This window comes from Balaenoptera musculus, chromosome 18 (genome assembly GCF_009873245.2).
Source record: "Balaenoptera musculus isolate JJ_BM4_2016_0621 chromosome 18, mBalMus1.pri.v3, whole genome shotgun sequence".
Taxonomy (NCBI): domain Eukaryota; kingdom Metazoa; phylum Chordata; class Mammalia; order Artiodactyla; family Balaenopteridae; genus Balaenoptera; species Balaenoptera musculus.
In genome coordinates this window covers 6,375,314-6,399,072 of record NC_045802.1, presented here as the reverse complement: position 1 = coordinate 6,399,072, position 23,759 = coordinate 6,375,314, and the positions used below count along the sequence as shown (strand labels likewise).

Genomic DNA, 23,759 nt, shown 5'->3' with positions numbered 1-23,759 from the left:
GAGAAGTCCTGACATTCTGGGAGCAGGGATGGAGTAGATGTATTGAAGTTACAAAATCAGCAGGTCTGGCTGACTGATTAGCTGGGGGAGTGGGGGGGAAGGTGGGAGGGTGAGTAAAGAGAAATATTCTTTGTTGTAGGAATAAGAAAAGGCCGACATCCCCGAAAAACCTCCAAGGGAACCACTGTGGTTAAGCCATGCCCTACTGAGGTCATGCACACCTGAAAACACAGCAATGTGTAGGAACTCTAGGAAAATCCTTCTCACTGCAAAAACAACAGAAGCAAGCTGTGGTCAGAAGAGCCCCACGGAAGGCTCTCCTGCAGAGCGGCTGGACAGCCTGTAGGGTCACTCCCTGTGAGCAGCAAAGCAAACCCCAGAAAGGCCCAGGGTGGATGCGCGGTCCCTCAACAGGTGAGGCTGCAGAGGGATGCAGGGGGCTTAGACCCCGTGCTTTTGCTCACTTCATTACAGGTGTGTCTGTCCACAATCCGGGAATGATGATCAGGAGAAAAACTTAACTGAGATTGCTGGCTCACTGGCATTATTTAATATCCAGGCTGGAAAGGGAACTAGTGAAAGTTTTTTGTTTTGGTTTGGTTTTGTTAATGTTTCTGGAGTTGCAAAGAGATGGGTCTAAAGGTAAAAACAGAACACTGTGCTAAATGAGCAATAAATAATCTGCAAAACCAAATAAACCTATGTATGCAGTGTGTCTCTAACTGAGGCCCAAATCTTGAGTTTTACTTCCTTATAATTATCTAAAAAATTGAGACTAAGCATTTTTGCGTTATCGGAGTATAACTGGTATCTGAGCATCTGCATTTGCATTTCTGTTTAGATCTTGTTATCTCACCTAAAGCGACTGGATTCAATCCAGAGATTCACAAATATCCAGTGACATATTTTCCACTGTATTAGAGTAAAACCCCCCTTAGGGAGAGTTGGCCTCTCTATACATAATTGGCCGGTGTATAAATTAGTCAAAGCCTTTGTGTAAGAGAAGGGAACTGGAAAGGGTCGGGTCAGGAGTAGGCATGAGAGAGTGCTACAAACAGAAGGACATTCGCGGCAGGGACAAGTTATGTAAATACTGCAAATGTCATACTTCTGCTGGACAGATCTGCTTATAAATAGAAGCTGTTTAAAAAGAGACGTCAAATACAGGTGACCTTGTACTAGCACATCTTACAGAATTAGAAGTGTTAGTCAATTATTTTTAACTGACTCTAAACCTACCAATGCTTCTAAACTGCTGTGGGTATACGTGAGGATGGAGAAAGCCCTTGGATCCTATTTATATTTGTAGTTCTCGGGGAAATCATCAGAGGCTCAAAGCTCATCGAAAGGAACAATATCTTTATGAGCAAATGCACTTGAATCATCTGTTTTCTGATAATTGGCTTTAGCACTGCCAAATAGAGGAAAAGCAAAGCACTTGCTCTCTTTGCTAAGGAAGGGACTCAGGAGATTCTGATGACATAGCATGTCTTTTCCATGGAGTGCATTTAAAGCACAGTTCTCACACTGCTTTTGCAATACTGACGGAACAATCATTTTACACTACTGAGCAGTACCCTAAGAGGTGCTGGTGACTAGATTTAAGTAGAAAAGGAGACCGCCAGCTCGCGGTGGTGGACAGAACGCAGGCATTTTGTCCCTTTCTTACCAAAGATGCCTTAAAGTGAGAGTAATTCAATTTTAAGAGGTACAGTGAATAATAACAGCTAATATTTATTGACTCCCTTCTATTAAGCACTTTACCTGTTTAAACCTAGAACAAGAGACAGGCAAGAGACAGGTACTTACCGAGCCAGATATTGCAACAGTTTCTGGAACAGAGACGGAGGCCCCCGACTGGCAGGCAGAGGAAAGCGCAGGCTGCAGCAGCCGGGAGGGCAGCGCTGCCCTGGAAAAAGCAAGTGCTGACCTCCAGCCGGACAGCCAGGGCCGCAGAGCCTCAGATCCCGGGAACGAGGAGGGAGAGGCTGAAGTGATGAGGGAGACACTATAACCTCCACCCCACTGTCTCCCTCATCCGCTCCTGCAGTGTCCAGCACCCAGGAATTTACCCCTACCTGCCCACCCCATGCCAAGCCCCAGGGTTAGGGGAAACAGACTCCTAAAGAGTCCGAACAAATGGACTTGATGTCCATCCGACTCAATAATAAGCATGAATGACCACAAAGGCTTCGAGAAAAGCTGCCGGCGTAACACAAACAACAAAAACATTGAGAAAAACAAAGAGAAAATCTGCCCCTGAGCATATAGAGAGAATTAGGAAACAAAAGCTATCTTTAGGATGGGAGGGAGACGCAAGAGGGAGGGGATATGGGGATATATGTATATGTACAGCTGATTCACTTTGTTATACAGCAGAAACTACACACTGTTGTAAAGCAATTATACTCCAATAAAGATGTTAAAAAAAAAAGCTATCTTTAAGAAATCTAATTATCCCTAGAGAAATTTGGGAAGATACGGCAACAATAAAAGAAAGTGCAATGTGCTACGAAAAGACGCAATCAGAAACCAAGATGGCATCCTTGGAAATTAAAAATACCCAAACAACAATTCAAGAGAAGTGTTAGAAAATAAAGTCCAGTCAGATGGTCTAAAATGAAAAAGGAAAGCATGAGGTAAGAGAAAACATGTGAGGAAAAACTAGACACAAGTAATCACTTTGGGAGGTCCAGAAACCAAATAATAGAAATTCCAGGAAGACAGAGAAAACAGAGAATTAAAACACCAAGGATAGAGACGATTCTAAAGCTTCCAGAGAGAAACAAAAGCAGGTTTCCTACCAAAAAAACAAAATATATATATATATATATATTTCTCAGACTGGCACCAGGTTTCTTTACAGCAACACTGGAAGTCTGCATGTTTTGAAAGAAAATCATTTTCAACCTAGAAAATGATATTTGATCTAGTGAATGCAGACTAAAGGCTGTCTCAGAAAGGCAAAAACTCTGTGAGTTTGCTTTCCCTGAACCGTCTCTTAGAAAATTACCGAGGATGTACTCCAGCAAAACAAACCAGGAAACACATGGATCCATCCCAGGAGAAAGACGAAGGGAAGTTCCAGAAGAACAACATCTAGCTGAGAAGGCAAACACAAGCTGTAGGACTGAAAGTCCCAGAGGCAGGCACCAGGAGAAACAGAAAAAGGCATCTTGAAACAAAAAGCCCAGGACCCAGCGGGTGTCCAGTAAATACATACTGCATGATTCCATCCCTCACTTCAGTTTGAGACTTTACCTACCCAAACCACTCAATACTCTCCAACTTCTGAACCTCTGCTGTGAAATCATGTTTTTATATGGTTTTGGATTAAGGAAGGACAAGAATGTATAAAGATAAGGATACAGCCCCTTTCCATACTATAGAAAATCCGGGAAGACGAGCTTTGTGATGAGTGCTCATATACAAGGATAAATCAGACAGAAGTCTTGAGATTCCATATCAAACACGGTCAAAATGGCAAAACAAAAAAATCTAGATGATTCATCCTCATCCTTACTATCACTTTAAAAAGCAAATAGATGAAGCAGCTAATTGCAAGGTCCATACCCTTCAGCTGTGTCCCATTAGAATTAGTAGTGGATTTTTGCCTGTAGAGTTGAGTCAGGGCTGCCATTACTCTTCCTTGCTTTTTATCCTTGAATGATTTTCCCACAATCTATCCTAAGGTGAACTTGATTCACAGGGTCGGGGGTTAGTCAAATCCACCCCCTAGAACCTATCTACTTCTCTCTATATCCTACCACCACCTTGGCTATCATTTAGGGTATCCCGCATCAGTCTCTTAAAAGGTCCCTGTCTCCATCCTTGTTACCCCGCCCCACTCCTGTCCCTCAATCCATTCTCCAAACTTCAGTCTAACAGATATTTTTTAAATGAAATATGATCCTATCAGTCCCTTGCTTAATATCCTTTAATGGCACCATCTTGTTCTTAGGAGAAAAGGCCAATTCCTTAACACAGCTTACCACGTCATGACAATCTTCTGTCTTTTTTCTCATCCTTCTTTGACGTCCTATGTTCCAGGCATACCAATCTTCACATGTAGCATTCCCTCTGCCTGGAATACCCATCCACTCCCATCACCTCCTCATCCCTGACCCCCACACCTCAAATCCTTTGCTCCTTCATACCATACTTCACCTAAGAAACTTTCCTGGACCCTGACTTGGGGTTAGATCCCCTCCTATGTTCTTCTGAGCCCAGAACACTTTGCCATCCCAGCACTAAGTCACACTGCATCATAATTGCCTGTGGGATCTCTTCTATCCTGTTCATGGTTGTATCCTCATGGTTGTATCCTCAGTGCTGAGACAACTTGACACATAGTAGGTGCTCAATATTTATTACATATATTAATAGTGTTTGTCCAAATAAATAGAAGAATGGTTGTTATGCCTGTGATGCACCCCAGGGCCACTGAAGCTGACTCTCTGGGTCTGGGCCAAGGAAACTTACATTTTTAGTAAGTTTCTGCGGGGCATTTTAGGCATGCTCAGTTGCAATGAAAGTAAGTCAAAGATGGGATGGCTTTGTTGGCTGAATGCACAGTAAAAAAATAGCCACTGTCAATGTCCATTTCAACAGTATGTAGAAACAGGTGACATTGAGAGATATACTAAGACAAACACCAGTACAAACTTAATGGTTCCTCCGAAGCCTCCAAGATTCGTCCCAAGGTCATCCAGTGTTATTAAGACACCAAAGGACCCATAGTTATGCCATGTTCTCTTTGACCATCTCAGGAATTCATCAGTTTGTCTTATAGGGATGTTTTCCCACCTGATTTAAATTTTTCTTGGTAGATGCTATAGTTGTCATGAAATTAAGTAAAACTGTGATAAAAATAGTAACATGGCACTTAAGCGATGCCAAAAAACTTGTTCTCATTCTTTTTTTGAAATCGAAGTATAGTTGATTTACAATGTTATGTTAGTTTCTGGTGTACAGCAAAGTGATTCAGTTATACATATATACACACAAACATTTTTTTATATTCTTTTTCATTATGGTTTATTACAGGATATTGAATATAGTTCCCTTTGCTATATAGTAGGACCTTGTTCTTTATATATATAGTAGTTTGTGTCTGTTAATCCCAAACTCCTAATTTATCCCTCCCCCTGCCCCCTTTCCCCTTTGGTAACCATAAATTTCTTTTCTATGTCTTTGAGTCTGTTTCTGTTTCGTAGATAAGTTCATTTGTGTCATAGTTTAGATTCCACATATAAGTGATATCATGTGGTATTTGTCTTTCTCTGTCTGACTTACTGCTCTTAGTATGATCATCTCTAGGTCCATCCATGTTGCTGCAAATGGCATATTTCATTCTCTACTCTCATTATTAACAGAGGAATCAATACCTCACCCACTCTGTGTTTCTTCTCTTTCTCCCTTCCTTTGTCTTACAAGAATCAACGCTCTGCTTCTGTTCCAAGGTTCACCCTCCACATGGGATCGCGATCTCATTGTCTGCCACCCACCTGGGCACCTTGTTCCAACAGTTAACACCACCACACCCTTCAGCCTCTCTCCCCAGGCCACTCCCTCTCGCTCACAATTCCAACTAAGTCCGACCTCTAGCACAGGCTCTGAAAAACAAAACAACCCGCAGCCCTGCTTCCCCTGCAGCGAGCACCCAGGGCTCTCCTCCACCGATGCATTTTTAGAAACAGCGGTCTATTCTCATTGCTTCCACTTCCTCACTTTTCATTCACTTCTCAGCCTTACTAAGACGTGACTTCCACCCCACGTTTTACTAAAATTGCTCATTCAGAACTAGGTTACCAACTGCTTCCTAATTTCCAATCCCAGCCTCTTTGCATTTTTCCTTGTCCTGTCCTCTGTGAGACAGACTTGACCATTTTCTACCTTGGAAGCTCCCCCTTCCTTAGACTCCAACGCTACATTTTCCCAGTGGCCTCCACCCACCCACCCTGCAGTCTCCTGCCTCTTGCAGGCGTCTTTCTTCAGTTACTCCTTAAATGTGGACACAAAGTCCTCTTCTTGACCCCTTCCTTACTCTGTCCTCCCTCTCCCGCCCTGACCCTGCTCATCCATTTGCACGGCTTCGACTCACATCTAGGTGGCAATGACTCCTACACTGACCTTCGGCTCCGACTTCTCTCCAGTCCCCATTTCTGCCCTTTGGAAATTTCTACCTGAATGTTCCCAAGGAACCTCAAACTCCGCACGTGTCCAATGACTGACTGTCCATCACTTGCCCCGCCCGACCAAGCATCCTCCAGCCCTCCCTACTGAGCAATCGGTCCCTGTAAACGATCTGAATCGCCCAAACTGATGACCTCTTTCTCTGACAGATACACCTTCTACCGTTACCCCTTCTGATAAACTCCTATTTATCCTGCAAAATTCATTTCAACTCACCTCATTTGGAAAATCTTTCCAGAGCCCCGACCTGCCCGAGCTGAGCTGGATAGCCCACTCACGTGCACTCTGCATGTCTCTATCAAGTATGTCTCTCTTCGTGTTGTAATCACTGGTTTAACTCTCTGTATCCCCACAGAGTGGGGATAATGCTCTCACCTCAGAATTCTTCCTTTAGAAATATTAAGTATATGCTTACAATTTGCTAAATTTCTGACATTATCATGACCACTCAGACTTCTCCACAATCACTACTGTGCTTGTGTTTTAAAATTGTTCCAATCAAGTTTACTTGTTCTTCAATATATATTACATTAATATAATAGCCTACATTTTAAAATTTGGCAGGATTCAACCTGCCTTTTGAAAAAAATTACCAAAGAGGCACGTTTACACAGTATGTTGAACTCTAAAATAAAATTTATTTTAATAAGCAGAATTCATAACAAAACTGAATATAAGTTGAGAAAAACTGTCTCAACTTATCTGATTGAACTTCTCTGGTTATTTATAGAATAAAGTATTCTCATCTACTCTTTAAAAAACTTCTATTCTGACACTTTATCCTGATCAAAAAATATTATCGTTCTTTCAGGGTGCAATGGCTGACAAAAAACATCATGCTTTCAGCAACACTGGGTATAGTTATTTTCATGAAAACAAATTACATCCTGATATGCTGTATAAAAGTTAACATTTTTTACATAAGGTATTACATAATGCCATGAGAGATGTTTTTCAGAAAAAGGAACATAAAACATATATAAATCTACTAAAAAGGCAGTACAGAAAAGCACTATCTTTTTAACTCTTTAGATGTGAAGGATCTAATAATGAGTTGTTTTTATATACAATCTTAGGTCTCACTAGTACAGATTTTATGTCCACTTAAAGGGAGGTAACCGTCCTGCTGTTGTACTTGGAGTACTTAAATAGCATCCTGAGTTTCATACCCAGGCCTGATGACAGTAAAACTTCATAGGTTTATGCATGACTGTGGAGTCAGAAAACCCTATATACAAAAACACAGAAATTATGTAAGAAGTAAGGAAGTGCTTAGGTTTATTTATTGTTCAGCAGACAGAATCACATTAAGATCTGTAAGACTTTGGAACTTCCCTGCCAGTCCGGTGGTTAAGACTCCGTGCTTCCACTGCAGGGGTCACGGGTTCGATCCCTGGTCAGGGAACTAAGATCCAGCATGCCGCGTGGCACGACCAAAAATAACAAAAAGATCTGTAAGACTTTAAGGGTCTTAGGAAAGAGTATTCATTTATAGCAAAGAAACTGTGTAAGAATATGCTTTGTGGGGTACCATGTACTTATTGCACATCTGGTTCTTCTAAGCCACTTTAAAGCCATGATGCACGTAATGGTACTCACAGAGCCAACACAGGAGTGGAAACAACAGGAATTCTTCCCAAAGTTTAAGTCACAGGTTTACTTGTCTATAGGAGACCTAAGTGTTTTCCTACTTAAGAACTGAAAAAAATACAGTGTATGCAGTTCACATATCAAACCAGATCTTAGGATTCAGAATGAGGGACATCACTTGAGTTTGGAAATGTGAACGCTAAATTACGGGTTGCAGCGTTGAGGGCTGTTCCTACCTCCTGTTCCCATTGCCAGTGTGATGCCGCTCAGAGCCTCATGTAAAATGAGGTCACGCTCAGAGTGACCATGTAAAATAAAGATCCAAGAATAACCAAGGTACGAGTGACAGAGAATCCCAATGTGCTGAATATGTGATGCCAGGCACAAAATTAAACACAAACTGCAAACAAAATACAACCATATACAGAAACATTCTAAAAGTATTCTTAAAGTAATAACAAAAAAACCCCAAACAACCATTATAGTCTGAAACTAAAAGAGCAAACACAAAAGAGAAAGTTATCTCATAGCTACAACAAACATCATCTGATGTCAACAATCTCTGATGAATATGTAAAAGAAACTTCACCCATAAAAATTTAATTGATACGGAAATTGCCATAAACAATTACAAAATGAAACAAAATATATAAAACTAATGTTTTCAGAAATTGTACAACAACCAGCCCAGGAATGTGATCCTTTGGAGAAGGAAAACCAATGAGGTGAGCCTTATCACTGCCAATCTCACTGCCTGGGGGCACCATCCATGCCAGAGCCCAGGAGGGAGGAACTCAGAGAGAGTCTGTCCATCACAGTGAGTTGAAGACACAGAGATGAAAGTTTGGAGAGTCAGAGGCAGTGAGAATGTGTGGGGCAAAGGGAAGGGAGATATGCAGACAAACTGTCCCCTTAGAGCGTGCTCTCAACCCGGCACTCAGAGAAGTCCTGTTTACACAAAACTCAGATCACACTGCCCTACTTCCAAAGCCTCCGATGGTCTTCTCACTCAGACTAACAGTCACATCCTTACGACCTTCTTAGGCCTTCTGCAAGTTCCCTCAATGCCAGCCACCCCTCTACTCTCATCCCCAACCACTCTCCCCAGCCTCCCTGGCCTTCCTGCCACCCCAGGGCCTTTGCACTGGCTCTTCCCTCCCTCCCGTCCTTTGGGGACTGGCTTAAAGGTCATCTCTCAGGGAGGCCTTTTCCAACCATCGTATTTAAAATTGGAATCTCCCTCCTTCCTGTCCCAAATCCCAAATTCCCCCTTCTCTAATGTTTCATTTTCTTCAATACTAGTTATTTCTCTCAATAGCCCATGTGTTTTATTTATTTACTAAAAAAAAAAAAAAGTTTACCTACCCCCATCCTAAAATTCTAAAACAGGCGCAAGGATTTTTGCCTGTTGTCACTGCTTTATGCCCACACCTAGAACAATGCTGACATGTAACAGTCCCACAGTACTAATCGTTGAATGAGTGACTAAACACATAATTGACCTGTAGCAACTATGTAACAGCAGGTAGATCCATCATAATATACATATATCATGGGAACCATTAAAAAATAATTTGATTTTTTATAGAAGCGCTTACCAAGAAAACAACTAACCATTAAGACCATCAGTTATTACCCGAGTAAATGACAAGTCACAAAATGGCAAACAGGTAAAAAAAAAAGTTCCCTTCCACTAATAATAAAAGAAATGCAATAATAATGATAGTAGTAGGAGTAATAATAATGGTAATACTCAATACTGGCGAGGGTGTGGCAAAGAGAAGCACTTTCAAGAAACTCTAGTGTGGGGCTTCCCTGGTGGCGCAGTGGTTGAGAGTCTGCCTGCTAATGCAGGGGACGCGGGTTCGAGCCCTGGTCTGGGAAGATCCCACATGCCGCGGAGCAACTGGGCCCGTGAGCCACAATTACTGAGCCTGCACGTCTGGAGCCTGTGCTCCGCAACAAGAGAGGCCGCGATAGTGAGAGGCCCGCGCACCGCGATGAAGAGTGGCCCCCGCTGGCCGCAACTAGAGAAAGCCCTCGCACAGAAACGAAGACCCAACACAGCCAAAAATAAATAAATTAATTAATTTTTTTAAAAAAAATGGTGATTGTTTCTGTTAAAAAAAAAAAAGAAGGAGAGGCATTCATACGTTAGACAGTTACCATCATTTTATGCGATTACTATTTAAAAGTACCGCAGGAAAAAGCAGTCCCTGCTGCACTGGTTACCTGCAGGGTCGGAGCTGTAGAGGCTGGCAGCTGCCGCTAGGGCTCCTGGTGGGTGAATGGCGCTCGCTGAAGACCTCTGGCTCGCGATCAGGATCCTGCTCCTGGCAGATGGCAAACGCGACATCGCACCCAATCCCAGCTGGGGCTTAAGGAGCATGGCCGATCGATAGAAAGTTGGAGGAACTTCGTAGTGAGTATAGGGAGGAGGACAAAATTCTTCTTTTCCAGGGCGTTCTGTAACCTATGATAAATGACCAGAAGATCAATCAGAGAACCGCACGTCACAGGATGAGTGCTGAACCTGGTCCAGAGACCAAGGCTCCAACAGTGACCACTCTGGAACCACAGAGCTGCTCCATCACCCATCTCTTACCTTCTCTGGGCCCAATGTCTTCACCCCTAAGTTGACAACAACTGGATGATCCCTTAGGTCTATGCTGGTTTTAATACTCTATGAATCTACATTTCGCTGGGAGGAAAAAGAATTCCCTCCGTCAGATTTTTAAATTTGATCACTACAAAATCATTGGAATTTGTGCAAGTAGTTAATCTATAAACAAAAAATGTCAATGACGCAAGGAAAGAATTTAGCAAATGTTCACGGAACTATGACAGTCTCATTATTCCTAAGGAGAAAAGGCACAGTTTTCCTGGTGACCTAGTCTTACAATAAGTTGATGAACTTTACCAATTTATGTTAAGTCTTTATTAGGCTACTTAGGAAATAAAATATGCATTGTTAATGAGGGGGAAAAGGTTATTTGGAAGAATAGAGAAGTTAATGGAAAGATGTGTTTTCAGGCTTCTACATTCTTTTTACATAATTAAAAATGAGAGACTGTGAATTACCTCTGATTGTCTTCCCTAGTAAGGTGTTGCCTCCAGGAATGTCTGAGCAAGTTTCACTAGAATGGAAGTTTTGGGGCAGAGTCTTGCTGACTGCTGAATTCATAGCACCTAGAACAATGTCTAGCACAGAGCTGAAATCAACAAACATCTATTAAATAAAGGAATCATGTTTCATTCTTTCCTGAATCTAACAACATAACATCATGTTACCATTGCCTGTGATTAACAGTTTGGATTAGAATACAATTGATGGCTACCTTTTATATATGCAATTCTGTATTCACAAAGCCTGTTCATAGTATCAGTGTTTCTTCATGTTAAAAGTAAAAAAAGAAAAGAAAAAAAAAAAGACAACAAAATAATATTATTTCCTTTAAGTTAAAAAAAAAGTGCCAGAGGCTATGTATGAAAAGACATAGATGTTAACTAACTCTGCTCTAAATCATAATACATTTTACGTGTCAAACCTCTATCTATTCAGGAATCACAGGCATTTAACAATATTCTTTAATAGGGGCTATAAAGCTTTGATCCAGGCTGTTGAAGAGATAAACCCTTCATTTAATACTCTTTTACTGTTGAAATAGATACAAAGTACTCCTTAAATTGATGTTACTGAAACAAAAGATGAGGCCTTTAAAGTTTTATCATAATCACATTGTAAAATATGCATGATTGCTATAGTATGTAGATAGAATTCAGGCCCCAGCAAATTATATTCCTGTGAAAGAACATTCTACATCTGCTCTCTGATAACATTTTTACCATTTTCTACTTACTCTCTTACTGTCAATCTTTGGTTTTTCTATTATACTCATATTTGCTTGATTTTTTTTATTTTAGTGTCTAAATGTTTGGTGTCATTGCTCATCGCTTTTAGCAGGTGCTCCCATGAAGAAATTATTATCATTTCTAACCTACATCTGTCAGGTTTTTAGGATTGCAATGTCTTATCTCAGTAATTATTCTGTTCTTTCAAACTGTATAGGTTTCAGGGGTCAAAATCCATCATTCCATCATTTGAAAACGACCTTAACAATTTCAGGAACCTCAATGCCTGCCATTTTGTTGGGTAATTTGTCCCTGGTAAGATAACAAATTCTTTGAAAAGGTGAAAAGTACTCCTTAGATGCCTAATCTACACATTTTTAATAAAACAAGAGAGTCTACAAAAAGCTTCACACTCTTTTCTTTCATCTTTATTGACAGAACACAGCAGGTATCACTGTACAGTCATAAACACAGAGAGATTAACCCCAAATGGGTTTTTTCCCTCTTTCTCTAATGCAGTAGTTTCAGAGAAATAATTCTGAAACTAAAGAATCCTTGTGATTTCAAACAAACTCCTAAAATCCATCAAGGCACACACCACAAGCAACTAAGTTCTTACCAGACTGTCCCTCTTCCTATCTGCCCTGTCCTGTTCTCAGGGGATGGCAGGCTGGGGAGACAATGGGGCAAATGCAGAGGCTTCACTGAGAAGCTACTGCAAGGAGAGGGCTTGTGACGGCTCGTTTTGTCAACGTGATAGGCCACGCCACCCAGATATGTGGTTAAAGATGATCCTAGACGTTTCTCTAGTGCTGTTTTTCAGATGAGATCAACATTTAATTCAGTAGACCTTGAATAAAGCAGATTACTCTTCACCATGTGGGTGGGCCTCGTCCAATCAGTTGAAGGCCTTAATAGAAAAAGACCTCCCTTAAAAAAGAGGGAAATCTCCCAGCGGACGGCTTTTGAATTTAAACTGCAGCATCAACTCTTCCCTAGGTCTACAGCCTGCCAGCCCACCCTGCATATTTTGGACTTGCCAGTCTCCACAACTCCATGAAGCAATTCCTTAAAGTCTCAATAGACAGAAAGATACACACATACATACATATACATACCTGTGTATACAATCTGTTTCTCCGGAGAACTCTGCCAGGCACAGTGTCCTACAGTGATGGGGTGGTACCAGGGAGGAGGAACAGAGTTCAGCCCTAATCACACACCTGTATGCTGTAAGCACACAACCTCACCGGGTCCTCTCACTCTTGCTCCCTTCCCCCCACTTACACCAGTAATTAAAAGGAATTCCCCCAAGAAGTCAATAGGAGGGAGTGTCCCAGAGGCCTCAGGATAGCTGAGAGCAGAAAGCAGTCTAAACAAGTCAGCCTATTTTATCCTCCTGGCATGGCTAGACCCACGATGACCTTCAGAGCCACTTCTGGGGGCTGAACACAGGAGGGGGACTCTCTGGGTTACACCAAGTCACAGCTACAGGAGCAAAGGGCAGAGGCCAGCCCATTCTCCACTTGTGATTAGAGACTACCGCAGAAATGAGCCCAGCACAACCCCTGGGGCTTCTCTGCTCTATCCTGCAGCCTGAGGAAAGGACCTGGGCCTCGAATGCTCTGATTACAGCAGGAAATGGTCCTCAGGGCGGCTGGTGCACAGTGGGACTGCTGTCCCCACACCAACGGGGTCTCTCCAAACCCCTCAGCACGACTAAAGCCACACAAACACTCATACTATCCCACTTCCTGGAGACTTGGGGTGGCTTCTACAGGATTAAGAATAGAGAATATTTGGGGGGGATGTGCATCTAATATAGACATTACTGTGTATTTTATGGAGAGAGTGGAAGCAACAAAGAAAGGAAACATACATAAAAAAATTAAGAAGGGTCAAAGAGATAGAACAGTAACAGGATTTTTGCCTGCATCTCCAAATAAAGTTTCTTTCACAATTGTGTTTTGCAGAGAAAAATCTAGGGTATCTTTTTGTTTCGGGGGGGAGGGTACAAAATTACTTTATTTAACGAACTGTTACAAATGAAAGTCTCCAATGAAGTGATCATTGAACAGAGACCTAAAGAACATGAAGGAGAAAGCCATTCAGATATCTGGGAGAAGAATATTCTGAGCAGAGGGAAGTGCAAAGGCCCTGAGGCAGCAGAGGGAGAGAGAGAGTGAGTGAAGGCAGGAGAGGTGGTCGGGAAGTAAAGGAGCCAGATCGAGTGCATCCTAACAGCTGAGCATCCTATAGGCTCCAGCCCGTGCTCTGAGTGGCCTGAGCAGACGTGGAGGGTGTCAGGGAGAGAAATGATCTGATGCTGCTTTCCTCTTAATTGATCACTGGCTGCCATGAGACTGCGTCCAGAGAAAACCTCCTTTCTGAGCTCTGGGAGCACAACTCGCCATAGCACCCCAGTACTGAGAGGGGCCACAGAGTGAGGAAACTGGGCGGGTCTGGGTGAGCATCTCAGTGCTGTCCTTGTTTTGTTGCCTTGGATGAGTGACTCAAAGCTCTCCGAGTCTGCTTCCTCATCTGGGCAACGATAAGAACCACAATCACGCCCTCCAGAGGATCACTGCAAGGATTAGTGAAGACCGGCGAAGATTAAACGTGATGTTACGTGGGCCCAGTGCATAGTAGACACTCAACTAAATGCTAGCTGTAATTACTGTTTTGACTTAAAACAGAGCCCATGCCTAACACATTATTTCCTACTCACTGTACTCCTGACATGGACGAATACAAGATTCTCCCATAAGGGAAATACTCCCCCTCAGAGAATGAAGTCTGACTAACTTGAACAATATATTTATTTTGGATTTTTTTCCATTGACCTAGGTTATAGAAGAATTATGCTCACTTACTTAAACAAGGAAGCCAATTTGAATGCATACGTATCTAACTCTTATGGATTATGTCAGGGAGAATTTAAATGACCCTCTTCAGACGTTAGCCCCATCTCATGCTGATGATCAAACTCTTCTAATCGAAAGTGTCCATTTGCCTACGACCTCCTCTAGCTAAAAACATCCATTTCTGTACAAGTGCACCCGTCAGAATCTGCAATTTGCTAAGAGAGGAAATTCTGTTTGCACAATTCATCGAAAATACACAACAAACTTTAGGATGTTCAACTTATAGACTGTATCACAGTGACATTCCCTTACCTCCTGTAAAAACTTTTCACTCATTTGACTGAAGGGGTGTCCCGGGGGCTTGATCCCAGACACCACGAGTCCGGAGCTGAACACGCGGGGCCTCTGCAGGTCTGGCTTGAACTTGTCGTAGAGGCTGGCGGCCGGCTTCAGGTCTCCACCTGCCGCCTTCTCCTCTTTGGGGAGAGGCACGTTACACGGGGGCGGGGCATAAGGTAGCCCCACGGGAACCAGAGACGCGTCCACCTGGCCGAGGGCCTGAGGGCTCCTCCGGATGTAGGTGATGATCTTGGGCCTCACGTGCTTGGGCTTGGGCATAACGATGGGCCGGGGATCCGCCCTTTCTTCCGTCTTTTCAACCTGGGGGCCCTCCGTTCCCTCCTGTGAGGCGGGTGTGTCCTCGGGATGGGTGAGGCCAGGCTTGGGGATCCCACCAGGGCAGGGGTTCTTGTCAGGCACTTTCAGGGAAGCGTGTGACAACCTGGAGCTGTTGGCAGAAGGCGGGGCGGCCGGGGGGGCCCCCGCATCCACATTCAAGGCGCCCAAGTCCGGAAAACGGCTGCTGGGTTGCACGGGCTGGCGGGCCACATTCACAGTTGTCTCTGGGTGGAGGGGCACGGGGACTCCGGGAAGAGAATCTGCTCTTGCTTGGGGGGCGCTTTCAGTCTTCACTGCACTCCCTAGACGGTTCCTAGTCTCAGCCACGGATGTAGCGATCTCTGTGCTTTCCCCAGCTTCTGAGCTGCTGCTTGGAGGGTCGGGGGGCTCGGGGACCCCAGTTCCGCTCTCTCCAACAGAACCATCTGAATTAAAAACCGTAGCGCCGTCCCCGTTCCCACCGCCCAGGACCCCTCTCTCCTCACTGGCACCCGAGGGCCTGCTGTCAGTCGAATCACCAGGAACAAAAGCGACGTGACCCCCCCTGGGTGAAACGCTGCTGGATGGGGTTTCACCCGGTCTCCTAGCCGCGCCTGGTGAACTCCTGCCCGTGGGCTGACGCTCAGCAGCTCCCGAGGAAGCGGGGCCCGGCTTGGGCGTGGTCTGCAGAGACCCCTCCTCACCTCTCTTTTCCCGCTCGCCCCTGCCTCCTCCCACACCCGGCGGCTGGGGACCGCTGCGTGCAGCAGCCGACGCTTCTTGCTGTGCCTCCTCTGTACACGGCTCCTTTCCCCCTAGGGGTGACACGCCGTCCTCCTGAGGACACCCCAGCCCCTCCGCCGGGGTGGACTTGAACTCCTGCACGGCCCTGAGCGGGACAAGTTTCAGCTCCACCTTGGGCTCGGGCTTTCCCTCACCTGACTGTGCTTCTGGCTTCCTAAGGGCGTCTTTCGAGGCTGGAGAGGAACTGGGAGCGCACTCCAGGTGGGCGGAAGGCTCTGTGCTCTGGGTGCTAACGTTGGGTACCTGTCCCCCATCCGGCTGGGTCTCTAAGGGGGTGGTCTCCTTGATTACTGAGGTAGATGGTTTAGGATGACGTGAGCTCTTTCCCTCTGAGGTACCATCAGCTGGAAGACAAGCCAGCCCTGGAGAAGGGGCTGCCCCCGTCTTCTGCGGCCCCTCCCCGCCACTGGGTACCGGACGGGGGGCTTCTGGGGACCCCAGCACTGCGGGCTGTGGAAGCGGCCAGGCCAGGCCCCCAGCCCACTCCTTGGTAAGCATGCCCACCGCTACGGCAGAGCTGCCGGCTCTCTCCAAAGAATGCCTCCTCAATTCCTCATTGTCAAGGGTCTTGGCCAACTTATCCTTGGGAACACGCCAGGGAACGTCAACCTCCCTCTGAGCCGAAACCTCTGGGCCGGCCTCACCTGTGACAGTCCTCCAACTTGGCTGACCTTGTCCCTGAAGACCCCGAGGGGCCTGCAGGGGACCTGTGCCTCTCTCCAGCATGGGCTCTTCATTCTGTTCTCTCTGAGCCATCGGAGAAAATTTAAAATCCTTCAGGCTGGCAGGGCCAGCCTGAGATGCCTTTGAAAAGCCCTGAAGGGGGTGAAACTCCTTCTGGACACGGGTGCTACTTTCTGGCCCCCTTGAATTTGCATTTCCAATTTCATCTGTCAGGGCACATGTCACAGGCTCACCAGGAGAGGGGCTGACCTCCAACATGATGGGGTTGGCGTTGGTGTCTCCCAGACGTAGGACGCTCTCGTTACTGTTTTTCACTCCATTTCTGTGGTCCCGTAACTCAGGGTAACATGATTTCTTAGGAGCCGCTGGGACACTCATTTTCCAGCCTTCAGTGGGGGCTGCCTGCCATGCAGTCCTCCTTAATGGGAAGGGGCTTCCTTCAAGCTGCTACCTGGTGAACAGGGAATTCTCAAGCCGCTTGTTGGCCCCTGACAGCATCACTGGGCGATCCTGCCTTCATCATTTTCAGAGCAGTTTTGAAACTGGGCATTGTCTTGATACACAGCAGGATGACTTATCTGTCAGGTTCACAGCTGAACGAGAGCCAATTAGCCCATGAGACCTAGAGAGAAATAAAAAGAAAAGCGCGCTAGATTGACAGATGTAGACCCTCGAGAGAAAAAAGAAGCATGGTAAACACAGATTTATTTATTCCTCACTTTCTTACTATTACTTCATTCACTCAATCCAGGTACTATTTCTCAAAAGCCTTCTAGACAGAGGCTCCTGCTGGCCAAATATGGGAAACTGTAACATCAAAACGATTTATGTCAGAAGTGGATTATAAATATATATTAAATCTTAAATTCGTATTTTAAAAATTCACAAGTTCATACTGATACTGATTAAAAAGAGCAGAGGAGAAAGGAAGGCTCTTCTTCACAGAATACCAACTAATATACAAAAAATTAGACAATTAGAAAAATCACCACTTTGTATTCACCAGAGTAATAATTATCTTGGATGAGGGATGCCAATGGTTGCTAAAATCACTGAGTGCAAAACTGTTGGGGAACAGGATATTTACAGAATCTTAAAGCACGACCCTCCGGATTACTTTATTTCTTACAAAGGAAAATTTCATCTGTACAATGGAGAAAGCTGGTAGACACCACCAAATTTAACATCACCATTATGGAAAGTGCTATCATGTGCTCCTGATGTTAGGTAGTTCTCAGGCCTCACATCCCCTATGAGAGTATCCCTGCTGTAAATGTTCAACCTGAGTTTAATCATGAGGAAATAATCAGGCAAATTTGAATTGACGGGCATTCTACAAAATAGCTGGGCTAAACTTGCCCCCCAAAACACCAATGGATATCTGCACACAATGCATGATTCTTGACTGGATCCTGGATTTTTTAAAAAGTTAGCAGAGAACATTGGGACAATTCAAGATTTAAATACGGACAATCTATTGGGTAAAGGTATTTTATCAATGTTAACCTTCTTGGGTGTGTAACAGTATCACAATTATACCAGAGATAATCTGTGTTCCTGGAAGATACATGATATTAAACATGACATGCTTTTTAACATGACATGTTGTCTGTAACTTACTCTCAAACGGTCAGCAAAGAGAAAAATATGTGTGTGTGTGTGTGTGTGTGTGTGTGTGTGTGTGTGTGTGTGTAAGAGAGAGAGCACACAAACATGGAAAAACGCCAGCAATTTGAAAATCTAGGTGATCCACTTGACTACACCTGCAACTTTTGCATAGGTTTGACACTTTTCAAAATAAAAAGTTGGAGGAAATTCTAGTAGCCTGCGAGTCCTGGATGATCCAGCCCCTACATACCTTTCTAGCCTCATTCCCTCTCATCCTTTTCTTTCCTAGGCTGCAGCCACACTCCTCATTCCTCACGTTACCATGTTCCTTTCTCCCTGCTTCAGGGCCTTTGCACATACCCTTCCATCTTCATGAAATGTGGAATCCTCCCCTGACCTCACCCAACAAACTCCCGTTTAGTCTTCAGTCTGCAGCTTAAATGCCACTTCCTCCAGGAAGCCTTCCTGATCCACTAGATCAGGTCTTTCTATGATGAACTTTCAAAACCCTATATTTTTACTTAAAAAAAAAAAAACTCCAAATGTGCTAGGCATCAGAGAAAATATTGTTAAATACCTGGCACATACATATACCTATCTATCTATCTATCTACCTATCTATCTATCTATATGGCACTTAATATATACTCTCAGCATGAGTGAATGAATCCATGACAAGATGACTGATGAAGATCAATGTTATTTCTTCCCTCACAGAGATTAAACTCTAATAAAGTATTTAAATTTCTACCAAAGTAGCCTCACAGATCATCAGTAAACCACTCAAGGCTAACATTGTTTTATCCACTACTATGAATGCATTCATTAGGCCCTGGGGATGGGAGAGTTTAAAAGTAACAAGGTTCTGCCTCGTACCCAATTCCCCCAGTGGGGAATCAAAGTGAAGAGCCGCCTTCCACGCCTTCCTCTGCTTTGTGCAAACATGCACGAGTGCACACCCACATTACACAGGAGACTGTTACGTTTCTACCAAAATAGGTTACATGGCAACCCAGTTGTCTTCCCGTCATCATTGTTTCATATGCTACTTCACACATTCAAAAGAGTGTGTGTGTGTATATCCACACACACATGTATATTTGTACATATACTAAACATGTGCATGTGTATATATACCATATATGTATATCTACATATATGTATATTTGTATGTATCTATTATAAAACAAAATAACATAGTAAACAAGAAAACCAAAGGACTGAAACATCACCAATAACTTTTCACTTGGCAGCCTCCCACGGGCACCCCTAAGAACTCAGCTGATGGACCTCTCTTTTCCTTTCATTTGTTTGCATCTGTACAAAAGCATGTACGTTTTCCATAATGACATCATTTCCTATAAGCTGGATTTTGGTCAGTTATTTTTTTTTATTTCCCCCTTCTTCCTCCTCCCCCCCCCACCCCCACCGCACACGGCACAGTGACATCCTGATCTAGGTCTTTCCATTCCTTTCCCCATGTTTGTAGAATCCTGTCCAAATACACACACCTGTGCACAGGTTTGCGCTTTCCTCTCCCTGTTGTGCCGCACTTCCGTTCTGTCCCTGTGGCACTCAGGTCCTCATCCTCCCACCCCCTTCAGCCCCGTCTCCTGCTTTCTTTTTCTCCTTCTCTGCCTTCTTCCAGGCCTGTCTTCGGTAGGCCAGTGGTACCCCCAGGTCTAGCTTCAAGCCTAACCAAGGTGCTGACACTCTGATCCCAGCCTCCGTCCCCTGATAAAGAGGGGAGTCTCAAAGCATCTATATTTCTTTCATTATTCAGTTTTCAAGGTGTTTTCCTTGTGCCTCTGGGCAGAAATACAAAAAGCATGTAGGCAAATCATTAAGACAGCAGTTTAAAAGAACACCGTGCTCTCTGGGTCGGGAAATGGGCGTCCTGGAAAGTCATGGAGAGCAAGACATTCCATAAATGTGAGCCAACCAGACAAAGTAAGCATCTCTAATTCTCTGTGGGCAGAATTATAAGCATGAAGCCAAGAGCCCTCTTGGGTTTGAACTATAGAGGCTGGCAGAAGGAAATAAATGCATTCTTCTCAGCAGTGACAAACCAAACCGGAGCATCAGACACTGCAATCCACAATGTGGTTGCTAGAGAGTGACAAGCAGGTGTAAAATCTTGCTAGAAAGAGTTGTACCTTAATACTTAAGAATTACATAACAGATGTTCTCTGTCAGTAAACAATAAACATTGCTCATTGGAAAGAGGATGGAAAGCTAGAACCTTCTAGGGGCCGAGTATTATTCTCAGCACTAATACATGTTTGTAAATTTTAAGTTTTAAATTGTAATTACTTTTACTTAATTTTTAATTTTAATTTAAGTTAAACTATTTAATATTTGTAATGGCCTCCAGAAACAGATCTTCACATCTCCTTGCTTTTTTTCTCTCTCTCTCCAGGTAAGGAAATGAAAACACAGAGAGGGTAACATTCCCAAAGTCACACAGCTAAGATGTGACAGAGCAGGGATAGAGGTAGGAAAGTAAAATTCATGCAGAAAGTGGAAGCTGTAAAAGAAAAGCTGCCTATTGGTGAAATTATACTGATCACAAGGAAGAATAAAAGGAAAAGTCACTATCATAAGAACAAGGATAGAAAAGCAAAACCAGAAACCAAAAAAGGATAGGAAGCTCACACAAGACAGGAAAAGCAACTTTTAAAACCTTCTTCAATTATAAAAGGCAAAATTATATACAGGAGGTAATGCTTCCTGTTTCCTTCCCTTCTTGCCCAGCTTCACTCCTCCCCCCTCGAGTGCCACTGTTTCACCAGAAGACAGTCACAGAATCTACACGGGCAAGAGGTTTTTTCTGGATCTGGATTTCACTCTAGGGTACTCTACTGAGATAAACATCCCCCCCACCCCAGTATAAACATGATCATAAAAATCCAGACTTATAACACAGGAGTGTGTGATTAAACAAAAAATGCAATTATGTCAACCAACTGTGCCGACCCTGCCCCGCTTAAGGTGCATTTTCCCAGGGTGTGGCGTGTAGCTTTCATATGCTTCACATTCATGGCTGTCAAAAGTTAGAAACAATGTCCTTAGCAGTAAATGGCAACCTATCCTGGAAAATAATCCATTAACTAAGTCCTAGGTCCAAAAGGAGTTTAATGATTTTCTAGGCTCATAGCCTATCTCATACGTAATAATCTTCCAAGTAGCACCCCCTATCACTAGGGTGAAAACCTATTTGTCCAGTAAGGAACTCAGATTCTCCTCAGCTGGAACAGCTCTTAAAAGCTCCCAACACCTAAGCACACACACTAGGGAGCCCAAAGTGCCACTTACCCGGGGTGCTCAGAGCCGCACACAATAATCAGTGCTGGGTGCATCATCCAGGGTCATGTGACAACAAGACTTCCATTCTCTTAGTTATACCTCTAACCACACCATCTAAGAACATGACAGCTTCAAACAAATCCTGTTGATTCCATATCATCCACAGAATGCCAAAGCATCTTATGAATTACTCCTAAACTACACTAACTCAATCCTAGAAATTTGCAAGTGGCTTTTTTTTTGCAAGCACCCACGGTAGGACTATAAAAACACATGTCTTGAACTGCATCTTGCTGGTCTACGTCCCTTGTTCAATCCTATTTAAAACTTTTTGGGCCCACCCTCAATTTTTCATCCCAAATATTTGCAATCCATTCTGTTTTCATACCATCTTGGAAGAGGTAAGCGCACCTTCCAGGTTATCATTCATTCACTGATGCCAGAGTCAGCAGAACAGGCAGGGGGGCAGAGCACAGCACCTGGAGCAGGGAGAAGTAACCCCTCACCTCCTCGTCAGCACCCCGTGGGCGTCCACAGGTGCTCCTCCACCCAGCAGGCCCCGCAGTCACTGAGCACACCCCATCTTGTCCACAAGGACGTCGTAAGGCGACATACTTTGTCAAGCGTGTTACTGAGATAATTATCACTTCACCTCCCACCCAAAAGAAAAAGAGAAGACGAAAATGAAGAAAGAAAAGAAAATGAAGCCGTTATCCCATGACCTGTTCTCCATGCTACCCTGCATTCTCCTAAGGACCGCTGTTTATTTTCCTCAGTACTCGTAACTAGCCAATTACCAATGCTTTTTAATCCAACGTGGGCTCAGCATCAGGCTCTACTGACATGTAGTTTAAGCATCGCACCCTCTTCCTTGCCAACAAACAAAACTGTCTTTGCCCATCGTTAACAATCAAGCATGTCTGCAGCTCTCCCAAGCTCACAATCTCCGCTAATAGTTTGACCATCTCATCTAGATGGAACCTTTTCCATCGAATATGCATATACATTCATGAATCGTTAAGCGGATGGATAAGGATCTAGATGCTCAGATACAACCTCTTCATCCATCTTTCGTTTCCATTTCCTGTTGCCACGCTTGCTCTGCCCAGTATAGCGTGAAAGGCATTCTCGGATAAAGAGGACCTCAGCAGACCCACCACCATCTCTGTGCTGTCCACCAACATGACCACAACACCATCTGAATGACGGGTGAAAGCCAAGTTTCCCATCTTGACTTTCCAGGTCTGATGAGCCCTGGGCCCATGTATGTTTCCAGGCGAAATCCCCTTTACTCTTCTACTTAAAATACACCTGCCAGTAAAATTGTCCTCCCTACCCCATAGCTCCACCTTCTGAGCTCAAAAGGCCACCTCTTCCAGGAAGCCTTTCCTAATTTCTCCTCCCTCCCCCTCCCCAAAAAAAAGTGGAGAAGGAGCTAGATATTATCTCTCCATGTCCTGAATCCCTAGATCTTTCCTTCTGGCACTGTCATACCATGTTTTAAAAATTATACTTATGTACATCTCATTTGATTATATATAATGAGTCTTTTTTTTTACAGTTACATGCCTTATTTTTATTATAGTTATGGGTGTCTTATTTCCTTTATTAAACTACAAGCTCACTAGGTTGGAGGTTAACAGCTCAAACACTTCTCTTTTCCAGGCAACATCTGGGACAGCACTTCATGCAGAGTAGGCCCTTGGGCTGAAGCAATCTCCTCCCAACTTAAGCTCAAAAGGGTGAATGTTTACATCACTTTCAATACAGCACGGGCCCTATTTTTTTTCAGTCTTTTAAGATGGAGATTACAAAGCCACCCTTCCCAACTGGGTAGCCGGTTAGGCACCCTCTCCCCTTCCCCACAGGAGAGCTGTACCAGAATATCCAGGGGTGATTATACGGAAAAATACATTCTGATCTTCGTGTTTAACTTATATGTGTCATACAATGTAATTTAATTAGAAAATTTAAAAACTAAAGAAAGTCTGGGAGATTTTTTTTATGTTATTAAAAGGAGGCATGGGTTTTAAAAGATTGAAAAAATACTGCATACAGCCTTCCTGAGCTGCCAGGTCTGCTGTGGAATGCTTTATCAGTTGTGAATTTTCACATAAATATTCAAGCACTGTGCCTCTGAATGTAAATGCAATTCCATCTGACTTAATAAAACTTAGTTGCCAAAGAAGCTCCAGCTAC

General features: G+C 43.8%; 1 protein-coding gene across 7 annotated transcripts in view; it reads right to left on the bottom strand.

The window, feature by feature from the left end:
* The window catches only part of MTUS2 (microtubule associated scaffold protein 2), a 489,522-nt gene that overhangs the window by 303,611 nt on the left and 162,152 nt on the right, over nt 1-23,759 (bottom strand). For all 7 annotated transcript variants that reach the window (XM_036831699.1, XM_036831696.1, XM_036831703.1 and 4 more), the window contains 2 exons: nt 14,814-17,268; nt 10,018-10,258 (listed from right to left, as the gene is read on the bottom strand). In XM_036831699.1, coding sequence (XP_036687594.1) covers nt 10,018-10,258; nt 14,814-17,024 — 2,452 coding nt within the window. In that variant the 5' untranslated portion in view covers nt 17,025-17,268. The remainder of the gene's footprint in view (nt 1-10,017; nt 10,259-14,813; nt 17,269-23,759) is intronic.